Below are 14511 nucleotides of genomic sequence, written 5' to 3' on the forward strand. Positions count from 1 at the left end.
AAAAAAAATCACATTTTTTTAAATGAAAAGTCCATCCAAATACTTTATGATATAACTTATTCCTCTGGGAATAGTGTTGAATTAAACCTTTAGTTTCTCAAGTTGATGTGAAAATGTTCTGCTTGTTCAGGCATTAGAACCATATGGAACAGAAGTTTGGAGTTATTTTACAGAAGATATTTTTGCATAAATTCTGTTTTGACAATTTTCTCAGGCTGTTTTCTGAGACAGAAATGGCAGTAGAGAACCTAGGAAAAGAGAAGAGAAAAAATATATCAACTGAGGACATCTTTGACTGACTGAGTCAGAATAATAATAGCATCACTAGCTTTATTAGTATAAACTAATCAGTTTTGGGACGTAACCAGGAAATGACTTGAGAGCCAGGGAACAGCAGAAGTCCTCCTGACTTGGGGATCTGAGACACTTGACCACTTACAGTGTGAGGAGAAGTGTCTTGGGACAGATATGTCCCATTTTACCCTTCCTTTTTCTTCATCTCTGGCCTTGGCATTCTCACACAGCTAGCATACTGCTGCTTTTGGAATATTGACTTCAGATAATATATTCAGACATGTAAATGAGAGCTTTACTGTACACATAAATTTGCTGACTTATGGCCCATATCTGAATTTTGAACTCTTTCGATATAAATTTTCCCAAACTTTTCCAGAGCTATGCGTGTGAATGAGTTCTAGCCATCGTAGCAGAATGGCTACTTTGTGGTAACTTACCAAACAGACACATTCCATACGATCCACGTTCGTACCAGGGCAGAAGACCAGCTGCTATCCTTTCTTCTCAACAAAGGACTCTTGTGTTTGAACAAAAACGATGTACTGTATGCCCAGCAGCAGAGGGGAGTCTGAGCAGTGATGTCAAAGTATACCATGATGTCACCACAATTCACAAAGAATTACAGTTAATGCCATGTGAAGTAAGGCCAATTTCAACACTTTCCCTCTTGGGTACTTCACAGTCTGAGAGACAGAAGCAAGGCCAGAGGTCAGGCCTTTGTATAATTTTGTTTCACATTCTCCAGACACCCTAATTTTGGAAGCAGGGAAGGGAGAAGACGGCTTGTTAAAGAAAAGTCCCCGGATCATGTGCTGAGAATGAATTCCAGTGTCTGTATGCACTCTTTTCTGTACGAGGTTAATTCTCAGGATTTCTGCTGAAGACAACCAGACAAACACATTTAACTCAAAACAGAACCTGAAATAAATAAGAAAGGCAAAGTAAATCAGGCTGGTAGCACCTGAGAAATTTCATATATGTTGGAAATAAGACTTAGCCATTCTCTTTTTCCTTTTCAGGATGTTTATCCAGCCATTAATACATTAGATTCTTCTTTTTTATAAAGAGACATTTTGGGGTTTTTTTTAGAAAAAATGTTTTTATTCATTTCAGAGAGAGAGAAATGGAGAGAGAGAGAGAGAGAGAGAGAGAGAGAGAGAGAGAGAGAGAGAGAGAGAGAGAGAGAGATGAGAAACATCAATCAGTTTACTGGAGATTGAGCCGTAACCCCGGCATGTGCCTACCTTGCTGGAAATGAACTGATGACATCCTGGTACATGGGACACCGTTCAACCAACTGAGCCACACCAGCCAGGCAAATAGATCAGATTATTGATGTCCAAAAAGGCAGTCCAGGAAAACCTCTTAAAAATTTTTACAATCAAATAAATTCACCACTTTTTCTATCAGCTGCCTCATACCCCTAACATTGACATCTCCCTTCTCTTCCATTTACTTTATAACATAGAGATAAGCACCACAGAGCCCATGGTGACCCCTCAACATCTCTAGAACTGCAGGGTAAGCAAGCTAATGCAGAGCACAGGAGAACATCTCTGGCTCAAACAATAAAGAAGATAGAAATGGGACCCTTTAAAAAATCGCCTGACCAAATCTCATTCCTATGGAAGCAGGACCTCCTTTAGACTAACTATAGAGGTGCTTAAAGTCTCTACGCTTTGATGGTGGTGAGGTTGGGGGTGGGTAGGTCGGAGATGGAGAAAGAGTCTGGCTCTGGTCCAGCCAAATGATCAGCCAAAGAGCTAGAGCTCACACAGAGGAATGGGAAGAGTCAGGCCAGGGGTCCTGTCCAAGCTCAAGTCCCTTAGGAAGAGCCAAGCATCATGCACTGAGGAGAGCAAGTACAGAGTGAGTTTCCAGGTCCAGGGTTGGTGTCAAGCTGGGGCGTGATGCCCAGAGTCCTGTGCCTAGTGGAAAAGAGGTCAGAGGGAGACTTGCTTGGAAATAATAAGCCGTTATACCCCAAGGCACTTCTGGAATAATGGATGAAGGACTAGAGACATAGCAGGCAAAGTGACAAGTAGAAATTAAACTCTCAGATTAAAAAGTGATTTACAAGTGATTCAAACAGAGAGATCCTTTTCTTTGGGACAGAGAGCTCTTTTTGGTCTTTGGAACTAGTGGCAGAGAGTTTAAGCGGTGGAAGCTGTTGTTATGTTCTAGGTTGGGACAAGGAGGACAATTTTTTGAAATCATAATATATCCCTGTCCCTTCTAGCCTTGCCTCTAGAGCAGCAGTTCTCAACCTGTGGGTCGCGACCCCTTTGGGGGTCGAACGACCCTTTCACAGGGGTCGCCTAAGACCATCAGAAAACACATATATAATTATATATTGTTTTTGTGATTAATCACTATGCTTTAATAATGTTCAATTTGTAACAATGAAAATACATCCTGCATATCAGATATTTACATTACGATTCATAACAGTAGCAAAATGACAGTTATGAAGTAGCAACGAAAATAATTTTATGGTTGGGGGTCACCACAACATGAGGAACTGTATTAAAGGGTCGCGGCATTAGGAAAGTTGAGGACCACTGCTCTAGAGTAATCCCCCCTTATCCACGAGGAATGTGTTTCAAGACCCCCAGTGGATGCCAGAACTGCAGATAGTATTCAACCCTATATATACTATGTTTTTTCCTATGTATGCATACCTGTGGTAAAGTTTAATTTATAAGTTAGTCATAGTAAGAGGTTAACAACAGTAACCAATAATAAAATAGAACGATTATAACAATACACTGTAATAAAAGTTATATGAATGTGGTCACTCCTTTCAGAGGATCCCTTGCTGAAGTCTTCATATAGGCCCAGTGCTTTCTGGTGCAACATTGTCGTCAATCAGAACACGTGTTCTGTTTTCTCTTCCGCCCACAAAGTTAATGCCTTTTCCATCTTAACTGAGCACTTACCACATTCTAGGGTCATAACTTCTGCAGTTTGAGGTGCAACAGCAAAACGAGCCCAAATTTCTTTTTCCTCCTTCACAATTTCATGAATGAAAGACTCATTCTTATCATAGATCTCATCAAACTCAGCCTGTGATTTTTATTCTCCTTATTAAGTCTAGGACATTCACCTTTTGTCTGAAAGAAAGCCCTTCATGGCTTCTCTCTGGCATTTCTGAGTTGCCAGCATTGCACTCTGGGGCCATGATTAAGTAAAACAAGTGTTACTTGAACACAAGCACTGTGACATCTGGACAGTGGATCTGAGAGCTGAGATGCTACTAAATGACTGATGGGCAGCGAGCATTGACAGCTTGGAGACACAGGACAAAGGGATGATTGACGCCCCAGGCAGGACAGAGCGGGTCCACCTGAGATTTCATCATGCTACTCGGAACAACAAGCAACTTAAACCTTACGAATTGTTTACTTCAGGAATTTTCCATGTAATATTTTCAAACCACAGTTGACTGCGGGTAACTAAAACTGCAGAAAGTGAAACTGCAGATTAGGGGGAGCTAGTGTATACTTCACTCACTCAACACATTTGTATTAATTACTTGTTATTAGATACTTTGTGGTTTGCATCCTATTAGGAGATAGAAAATAAACATCAAACTTAATAAGCAAATTATATTGTATTATAAAATAAGTGTCATAGCCCTAACCGGTTTGGCTCAGTGGCTAGAGTGTCAGCCTGTGGACTGAAAGGTCCCAGGTTCGATTCCGGCCAAGGGCATGTACCTTGGTTGCGGGCACATCCCCAGTAGGAGATGTGCAAGAGGCAGCTGATAGATGTTTCTCTCCCATCGATGTTTCTAACTCTCTATCCCTCTCCCTTCCTCTCTGTAAAAAATCAATAAAATATATTTTAAAAAAATAAGTGTCATAAGATAAAGGGAAAAATGGGACAGGGTCAGAGAACTTGGATCTGGGGAGGGAATCAGCTTTAAATAGTCTGGTCAAAGTAGGCCTTATTGTGGAGGTGGAAGTTTCCAAAACACTGAGAGCTGCTGTAGAGGTGCCTAAGGAAGAAAGTTCCAGTCAAAGGTAACAGCTGTGCTGTGCTGAGACCAGAAAGTGCTTGGTGACAGCAAGGAGAGTGAGCCAGAGGGACATGAACTCAGGGACGTAATTAAGTCCAATGACACAGGTTCTAGTGGGCTATTGGAAGGACTCTGGTGAACCCAGGAGGAAACTGAGCAGCCCCACCAGTGATAGGCAAACCCAGTGGGTAATACCGTATATGGGAAGCATTCCTTTAGGACAGTGGTTCTCCACCTTCCTAATGCCGCGACCCTTTAATACAGTTCCTCCTGCTGTGGTGACCCCTAATTTCATTGTTACAAATTGAACATAATTATAGCATAGTGATTAATCACAAAAACAATATGTAATAATATATGTGTTTTCCGATGGTCTTACGTGACCCCTGTGAAAGGGTCGTTCGAAAGGGTCGTTTTGTTTTTTGGGGGGTTTTTTTTTGCTTTTCTGGTGGCCTTTACTAGTAAGCTTCTAAGCATGACTTCTCAAACACTACCAATTAAATGAGGAGCTGTTGAGAGAGTACAAATAATTGTTTTAGTTACACAGGTAAAGCCCTCATCATCCATGTGAGTAGGTTATGGGCAAAGTGCCTGTGGGCCAGTCCTACCGAGTACAGGCTCCTTGAGGTGAAGTTGCTGCCTCTGCATTTGTAATGTACAATGAGAAAGTGCTCTTGTTTGAAAAGAAGGCAACTCTGAGTGTCCAAAAGTAAGTTTATAGCAATTCTGTGAGTGGAGGGGCATCGTGATGCCCTCTGAATCCTTGGTTCAACTGTGAACATCACTGTCTTGCGCGGGCCGACCTCTCATGGTGACTTCCATGACCAACCATGGAAGCTGCCTTGGAGGGGAAGCCTTCCCGACTTCACTCAAGAGACACGGAGTCTGCTTTAGGAAATTTTTGCCTGAAGAAAAAGGAGTTAACGCTTTCGCATATTTTTTTTTTTCACATAGTGGTATATTAGAATGTAACAGAGCTACATCTCATCATCTAGCCTAATAATCTAAGGTGTTTACCAAAATTTCCCTGTACCATGTGTTTGTAGCTATTGAACAAAAGTAACGGATTTTTTAAAAATGTATTCATTTGCCCTGGCTGGTTTTCTCAATGGTTAAAGCATCAGCCCTCGGACTGAAGAGTCTAGGGCTCAATTCCAGTCAAGGGCACGTACTTCAGTTGCAGGCTTGATCCAGTGAGGGCACGTGTAAGAGGCAACCAGTCAGTGTGTCTCTCTCACATTGATGTTTCTCTCTCTCTGTCTCTCTCTCCCCCTCCCATCCAGTCTTTCTAAAAATCAATGGGGAAAAAATATTCTCGGGTGGTAAGGATTAAATATATATATTCACTTGCTTCCTAAAAGAGAAACAAAACAAAACAGAACAAAACAAAAGGCTGGTGCTCAATCTTAGTACTGAGAGCTGTAGTCAGCTGTTGTTTTTGGCAACAAGGTGTGGCTGACAAAAGCATGTTCATCCTCCTCCTTCTTGTCTCTTCACTGCCCTCTAACCCCCGAGAGAAACGTAACTCATCACAGATTTGAGGGATCACTCATCTATGACATAGCCTGGATTGCGACTCTGGCAACACCAATTCCTAGTAATGTGATCTTGGGCAAGTTGTTGAGCCTTTCGGAATCTGTTTTATGTTTGTAAAATAGACATAATTTTAGCTAATTTTCAGGGATATTACAAGAATTGATTGAGAAGCTGTATATTGAACCTAAATACGGCAAGTGTTTGGCAAATGCTCATTTACTTTCCCTTCTCCAGGTGGCTTTCCCCTCTGCTTTCTCCTCCTCCTGCCATTTTGACCTTTAGTTGGAGTGATTTTACTCCCTTTCTGTTCTCACCTGTTTTGAGGAAATGATCGGATTAAACCCATTCACCCTAGATTGGGACCAGGCCTACTACTACTTATATGTATTCCCCACAGCACCGTAACAGCCAGCACAATGCCTTATGCTCCATTGATCTGGTTTAATTTAAGTATAATCAACAAGTTCATGTGTTAGTCCTCCCACAGGTATTTGAACAACAAACAAAGGACTACACCAGTGGTTCCCAACTTTTTCAAACAAAGGGGCCCTTTATTATTATTTTTTCCCTATGGGCCTTGTGTTTTGGAAGTTTCCATTGACTCAAAACACTGAATGTATTAAGTAATAATTTGTTTTCCCATTTTATGACTTAAAGACCTGAGTACAATTAAGAATAAATGCAATAAATATCAGGATTCAGCTTATTTGTATAATGAGATGGTTAGTGTTTTTGGTGACCTTATGTGGTTTTATTGCTGGTAAATATATTTCCATTAGGCTTTTGGAACTACTAAACATAGCTCATGGACTGCTATTAGCACCTTTGTGAGTGACCAGGGATCTTGTTTCCTCATATTGAAAACCATAATTGAAAAGAAAGAAGTCTGTAAAGGAGGAAATTTGGGCCCCATGGCAAGCCACCACGGGAGGTGTAGGGTATGTATACGCATATGTATGAAAGGCTGGGGGAAGGGATAGACAAGGAGGTGTGAAGCAAAGGTATAAATGGGGAGTGGTACTTTCCCATTTATTTCAGCATGTGCTTCTAAATCATATGGTACAGATGAAGGCATCTATTCATCCCTGTGCAGAAGTCTGCCTCTACTGGTAGAGATCTTGATAGAAATAGTCACCCCTGTAATCACTTTTCACCATTGCCATAATAAATACTGTATAGTGTGTATTTTCCTGCTTCAAAGGCATCATGCTCTTGCTCAGGAATACTGAGTTGGAATTTTGGTTTTGTTAGTTACCAGCTATGTGACCTTAGGTTAGTTGTTTATATTTTCTAAACCTCAGTGTTATAATCTGTACTCGAAATCATTCAACTCTTAAGAGAATGTTAATCTTAAAAGAAATATCTGAGGAGAATTTCCTGAAAGATAGACAGCCAGCTCATTTCTCTGACCCTGGGATGGTAAATTGGTCTAGTCTCCTTGCATAACAGCCATCGCCGTCTATTGGATTTGGCTTCTAGAGCACAGTGTCATAGAGGATCTGGGACCACATGAAATCTCAGTGGCACAGAGTACTGCTCCCGATTAGCAATGTCTGCTGTGGATCCTGGCAGGAAAAACAGCTGTACATGGGCCATATTTTTGCCAGCCCAGCTCTGTTAAATCAGACCATCACAGTGCTCTGTGCCTGGACTATTTGTTTTGGCTCTTCAGTTTGCTTTTACCAAATGTTCCCTGACCATTAGGGGTCATCAAAGGTAACTGAAGAACCACTTCTCTGAAACTCCTTGTATTTATGTGCGCAGATGTTATTGGGACATTGTTACACGGCAATGTCTTTCAGAAAACTCACAGCAGATGTATTTCTAGGATTTCGGTACTCTGAGTAATTATGGTTCTCCGAAGGTAGTTTGTCCTTCATTTATTACATAAATATTTAATACATATCTACTACCAGGAATGCATTAGCCTACGCATTTTCTAAAAGATTCAGTAGATGCTGTCACCCTTGTAACTTCTCATGTTTTTCTCATTTCTAAGAAGCTCACATCCCAGCTATGTGACCCCACCCCCAACCCCCAGCAACTGTATAGGACTTTATAGTGTGCGTTCTATGTAGTTCTCTCTTTCCTGGCTTTATTCATATTTCTTGCCTTCGTTTTTCTCTTTGCCCCATTTCCCTTTTTTTTCCCAGCCATTACACTGTGTTGTATCATATGTATATGCTAGACATCTTCTTCTAATAAGCAAAAGCATAAACAAACCAATCAATATCTAAATCTTTTGAAGATAATGTTGGAGATATACTCTCTTCCCTGTTAACATAAATAGTAAATGAGTTATAATGTATGTAAAAGCACACCCTTCCCCATAAAGTTCTCTCTGAATTAAATAATTATAAATAAGACCAGCTGTGATCAGATTTGCAGAGTTTAGTTTTCCATATTTGTCTTTCCCAGTGCTGAAAATAAAGGGATTTAAAAGTTTCTTACCTCATGGTGTTGGATCAAGAAAAGCTTGACATCACTGGCTCAGTATTTAATGCTAGAAGTTGAGGTTCTTATGGGAAACCATTTGAAACGTGGCCAGAGTGAACCCATCGAAGCATGTCAGTCTGGGGCCTGGTATCTGCTTATGGATTGTGTTTATTTACATTCTCCCAGTTATTTACGTGGTGATCTTTTCTTTTCTCCTGTGGCTCCTGGTGAAGACATTTTATTATACATATTTAGGTGTCTAGAGAGTTTCATTCGCGTTCTGCCTGCTCACTTGCTATCAGCTCTGTGAAGTGAAGGAAGAAGCCCCTATCAGCACACACTGTAGGCCGGATGCCTAAAATCTGCACGACAGGCTGCGAGTCTGTGAGCCAACTTGGACTGGATGTTATAGCCCTACATTTTTGTTTAAGGAGAGTTTTTCCCCTACATGTAGGGAACCCTGAAGGAGACTAAGGAAAATGAGCCCTGCTGAGTGTGTGTGTTCTACTCAAAAGACGGAAGACTGCATGTCTATATGCGTGTGTACATATATGGATGCAAAAGGCATATATTCAAGATAGAAAAGCAAAAGGTGATGACCTCCCTAGTGGTGTTTAAACAACAAAAACATCCTGGAGTTTCTCACTTTTCATGTCACCTGAGACAAAAGCTTTGTTAAAAAAAGAAGAAGAAAAGAAAGAAAAGCAACACTGTGCAATCATTTTAGATAATAGGGGCACAGAATTGAGCTGACACCTCATAGCAGCATACTAACAAGCTGCTTTAGGTCAAAATATCAAGTTATTTTTCCAATCCCTTACCAAAAAATGCTATGCAGTTGCCAAAGTTATGAGTGGTCATTATCTCAGTTTAATATTTTGTCCAGAATGGGGGGTTGGTCTGGGAACTCAATGACCAGAACATTGCCTTCCGTGACATTTCACTAATAAGGAGCATTGATGCACTGGGTAATAGTCTTTTTAAAAGTATAGCCCTTTACAGTAATTCTTGTTCGTAAATCAGGACAGAGGATTAATAGTATGTCTGTTCTTCTGTGTACACAGATACAATAATACATGCACACTTCATATATATGTGTGTCATCAATGACTGCAATCTCAAATTGCTTCTCTATAGCCTACTTTTTTTTAATCCTCACCCAAAGATATTTTTCCATTGATTTTTAGAGAGTGGAAGAGAGAGGGAAACACAGAGAAATATCGATGTGAGAGAAACACATCAATTGGTTGCCTCCTGCACGCATCCTGACCAGGGCCTGCAGGGGAAGAGCCTGCAACCAAGGTACATGCCCTTAACCAGAATTGAAACTGGGACCCTTCAGTCTGCAGGCCGACACTCTATCCACTGAGCCAAACTGGCTAGGGCTCTAGAGCCTACATTAAAATATTAGCAAATCATTATGTTTGGTGTTATGTGTTTCACTGATTCACTAATATTCATTGTCCATCTCAAATGTCAAACACTGTGCTAAGCAGCAGAAATAACAAAGACTACTAAAACAGAGGCCCTCAAATAGCCCATGATTTGCTGTGGAGACAGACATCTTAATAGAGTAAACTCAATATAAGGTATTTAACTATTTGAATTGAGAACATATAAAAGAAACCCCATAATAATACTGGCTTGAGCACATACAGGATTTACTTGCTCACACACACAAAAAATGTCAAGATGTAATCAGTCTAAATAGGGTTCCGGAACCAGGCTCTTTCTCTTTCTGCCCTGCTTTCCTTAAAGCAAGGTTCCCATCTCAGAAATGTCCCATTCTACAGGATAAGCAACTGGAGCCCACAGGACAGCAGGAAGGCAAAAGACAGAAGGGACCTTCCCCGCTGAGTCAGCTTGTTGAAGTAGCCTTCCCAGGCGCCCCACACACTTCCACTTTTATTTCTCTAATTACAGCTTGGTCACATGGCCCATGAGAAATATATTCTTTTAACTGGAGATATTGCCAACCCAAATAGAATTGAGAAAACTAAGGAAGATGGATATTGGGTGGCAACCAGTTATCTGCCTCATGGAGTTATGAACAAAAGGCTGAGGAAGCATGAAGCAAGAAAGCAGTTAACTCTGGAATCTGGAAAAGGCTTTTTTTGAGAAGGAGACAATTTGGGGTTTGAAGGATGAATAGGAGTTTGCCAAATAAAGTTTGCCAAATAAAGAATTATTTCCAGGCAGAAATAATAACATGTGCAAAGACGCAGAGGGGTCTGACATTATACCTGCCAATGAAGCCCATTTCTTATGCCTAATTTTCCTCTGTTATTAATGATAGCTCTTAAAAGAACAGTTTAACTAGTTTTTAATTAATCAAATAGTTATAAAAGATCAACAGATTAAGGTATGTCAACAATAATTTTCCTGATGTAACTGCAAATAATTTTCCACTTGGACCAAAATAAGAACACTTATCTGATGATAAAGTATTCCACATTTTAAAAATAATTGAGTTAGAATATTTTGGCATCTTAAAAAGGAATTGATACAGAGAGAGGAAAAGCAATTGTGTCAGGGCGATGTTTGTCTTTTCAATTCTGAAGTTAAACAAAGCCCATTTAGAACTGGCGTGGTTCATATCCTGGGGTCCATAAACCTACACTGAGAGCTCTTGGTGGTCTGCCCAAGTCAGCCTGAAAATATGTCACCTTCTATTTAGCGATTCCTAACATCACTGTTCTTTTGGATCTGTGGAACTGGACTGTCCTTTTCTTAAAATGGCTTTAGAACCATAAGAAATATTTAGGATTAGGGAGGTTTCCATGATTATCTTCTTTTTGGCTCCTTTAGAGACATCAGAGCCTATTAAAAAATTTCCAGAGAAACTTAAGTCTTTTGAGAAACCTGAAATTTCTTTAATTTGAGAAATAAACCTAGTTAGTTTTGAGATACCTGTGAGTGTAAATTCCCATGCCCCACTGTGCACCTGTCCTTCCACAGAGCTGAGTATCTTTCCAACTCCAAACAAAAGCAGTAGAGGCAGCGATTCTTTGAATACTGCTTAAATTAAGATCGCCGCGTTTCCTCAAAAGATTCAACCCTAAGGAAATCAGATGATTTAATCTTCTCTGATATTTTGATGGTGGTTGTAGTTTGTTTTGCCAACTTTGCTATTTGCTTACTTTCTTTTTTAAATTTTTATTTATTTTAGAGAGAGAGAGGAAGGGAGACAGGGAAGAAGAGAGACATTGACTTATTGTTCCACTTATTTATTCATTTCATTGGTTGATTCTTATATAAGGCCTGACTGGGAATCAAACCCACAACATTGATATATTGGAACAACTCTCCAACAAACTGAGCTACCTGGCCAAGGCCTACTTTTTGCTTATTTTCTAATTAGCTAGTGTCTAGGCAAGACTAAAATATTCTGTAAACCCCACAGCAACATGTCCCCTTTTCCTAGTTAATCTGAGTCTTTATATCTCAGCCCAAAAGTTGCTTTCTTAGGGACATCATCTCTGATCTCTCAAACCAGAGCAAATTCTCCATATTTTATGCTCCTGCAGTACCTGTATCTGTATTTTATAGCTTGTGTGGTGATTATCATTGTACATTATTGTATTTGGTGACTTGAGTAATGGGTACCTCTACCACTAGAATCTTAAATCCCATGAGGTTGGACCCCTATGTGCTTAAACTCGCCATTGGATTTTGTTCCTCGCACTGTGCCTGACCCATAGCAGATCTCTGACCATTGCTGGCTGAAAGATTAAATGCCTTTTTGGTAAATAAATTTCTTCTGCACTCCCATTCCACACTGTGCTCAGACATGAGAGTGAATACAGAAGTTGCTCAGCTCAGGTGTGGGTTCATTTTGAAAATAACTTTGCTGCAGTCCTATAGAAGCACATTGAAGAAGTCTTAAGCCAGCATGTGCTTGGCTCTGCATGGACGACAGTTGGTGGAGTGCTGACGCTGCCTCACTGCAGCCTCTGAACCTACTGAGGGGTATTGCTGCTCCACCACAGTGAACCCCTCCAGGGGGACTTAGCCTACCTTTGCTCCCCACTTAAGAGCCCAGAACTATGTTTTCTAAATGACATCTTTGCATTTCAAAAAATGTACAACCATTGAAGGAGTTGGTGCGTTGTCATCTATTTTAAAAGATACCTGTACGCTCTGGTTTCTCTTCAGACCGCATAAATCTTTCGCCTTTTTTAAAAGATACCTCTGTGGCCTGGCTGGAGTGGCTCAGTGGATTGAGCATTGACCCATTCTCCAAGACATCCCCTGTTCGATTCCTGGTCAGGGCACATGCCCCAGTGTTTCTAGCTCTTTCCCTCTCTCTTTATCTCTAAAGTCAATAAAAACATATTTTTTTAAAAAAAGATGCCAATGTGATTTGAGTGAATCATAATTATTGACAGTGGGAATTATTTTTGAATGAAGGTTCTATAATATCAATAGTGCCAGATCCTCCTCTCTCTCACACCTTTCCCCCTTCCTGATTCTCTCCTTCCCTTTTTCTCTCTCTTCCCCCGCCCTCCTTCCCTCCCTGCCTCTCTCTCCATCCCACCTATCTTTGTGTTTGTTTATTTGAGCTATAAAAACATCTTTACCCATGTTGTTTTTTCCTTCCTTAGCTTGATGCAAATTCCAGCTGAATTCAGTCCCCTTCATAGGAATCATGCCTCCTCAAAGGCAAAGGGAGGATCTGGGGTCCAGCAGTAGGCACCTGGTTGAATTACACATCTCTCTTTCTTGTTAGATTGTTGGCTGTGATCATCAGCTGGGAAGCACTACCAAGGAAGATAACTGTGGAGTTTGCAACGGAGATGGGTCCACCTGCAGGCTGGTCCGAGGGCACTACAAATCCCAGCTCTCAGCAACGAAATGTAAGATGCTACAGAGATGGGGCAATCTTTGGGCCTTTTGACTTGTTGCTCCTCCCCCTCCTGATCCTGCTTAGCTCTCCTCAGCAACTAGTGAATAACACCTTCCCCAACATGAAGCCAGATCTCAAAATGTTGTGAAACGATTCATGACCCCGCTTTGTGGATTAGTTGAAGTGGGATAAATCAGGTCACCTATTGCAAGCCCAAGGCAGAAACCTTTCCGTTTAAGATACCTTAGGAGCATCTAGACATACACTCTATGTGCAGACACAAGCTAGTTGCCCAGCCTGAGGACAGACTGCATCCCCATTGCTCCTTCATACATAGTCAGATGTGCGTGGTGGAAGATAGCAGGGAGCATGCGCAGATCAGAGCAAATCCATTCTCGCATGGTGAAATCACATGGTCTTCATTTACAAAGTGACTTTTGATCAGTGTTGATCACAGATTTTTTTTCAGAATTAACATCAGGCAGCAATTATGTGAAGCCATCCATTGCCTTTTTGTCCTAATCTCTCTGCACCAGCCCAATAAATGTGTGCTTACTATATAGCCGTGTGTGCTAGAAACTTTACATAATCATCTCATCTAACCCTTACAACAATCTTTTAGCAAGATGCTGTTTGTCTCCATGTTGCAAGTGAGATAACTGAGACTTAGCCATGTTGTGTGACCTGCTCAGAGTGACACCTCCATAAAGTAGCAGAGCCAAGATTTAAGCCCAGGGTCTGATTCCAAAGCCTAAGCACATATTCATTCCTCTGGACTGTCCCATGGAACATGGTGGGACCTTTGTAAAGCAGTTAGATGGATCAAGGCAAGGAACCTCAGATATCTGCCTAGCTGGGTCCTGTTGGGTAGGTGGTATATGTTCTCATAATGTCCAACCCAACAACGGAGTCACACATCAATGTCGCTCTGTGGTTGGTACTGCAGCAGATGTAGACATAAATAAGACAGCCCTTGTACCCAAGGACATGCCATTTTAGAATAATTTGGCCTTGCTTTGCATATTGTCTCCAGATTTTTCCCTTATCCAGAATCCTTCAATAGATCCTTGAGTGAGTCTCCTCTGGCTTGGAAAATGAGAAGGAATATCTTTACTAAATGTGGCTTTATTCACTTGTTGACTCGGTGGAGGAAAACAATTGACATATGAGAGGTTTTTGGCTTTAAATGGACTTGCAGGTCAAGAAGAAAGGTAGTGGGTACTGGAGAACTATTCCAAGAAGTCTGGAAAAACCAGCTTGCCAAAAGAATTAGGCTCTTGGGCAGTGGTTCTCAACCTTTCTAATGCCGCGACCCTTTAATACTGTTCCTCATGTTGTGGTGACCCCCAATTTCATTGTTACAAATTGAACATAA

General features: G+C 40.9%; 1 protein-coding gene across 5 annotated transcripts in view; it reads left to right on the top strand.

The window, feature by feature from the left end:
- ADAMTSL1 (ADAMTS like 1) overlaps positions 1-14511 on the top strand; it is a 900799-nt gene that overhangs the window by 619488 nt on the left and 266800 nt on the right. For all 5 annotated transcript variants that reach the window (XM_036331231.1, XM_036331234.1, XM_036331232.1 and 2 more), the window contains one exon: positions 13020-13146. In XM_036331231.1, the coding sequence (XP_036187124.1) occupies positions 13020-13146 (127 nt within the window). The remainder of the gene's footprint in view (positions 1-13019; positions 13147-14511) is intronic.

This window comes from Myotis myotis, unplaced genomic scaffold, assembly GCF_014108235.1.
Source record: "Myotis myotis isolate mMyoMyo1 unplaced genomic scaffold, mMyoMyo1.p scaffold_m19_p_12, whole genome shotgun sequence".
Lineage (NCBI taxonomy): Eukaryota > Metazoa > Chordata > Mammalia > Chiroptera > Vespertilionidae > Myotis > Myotis myotis.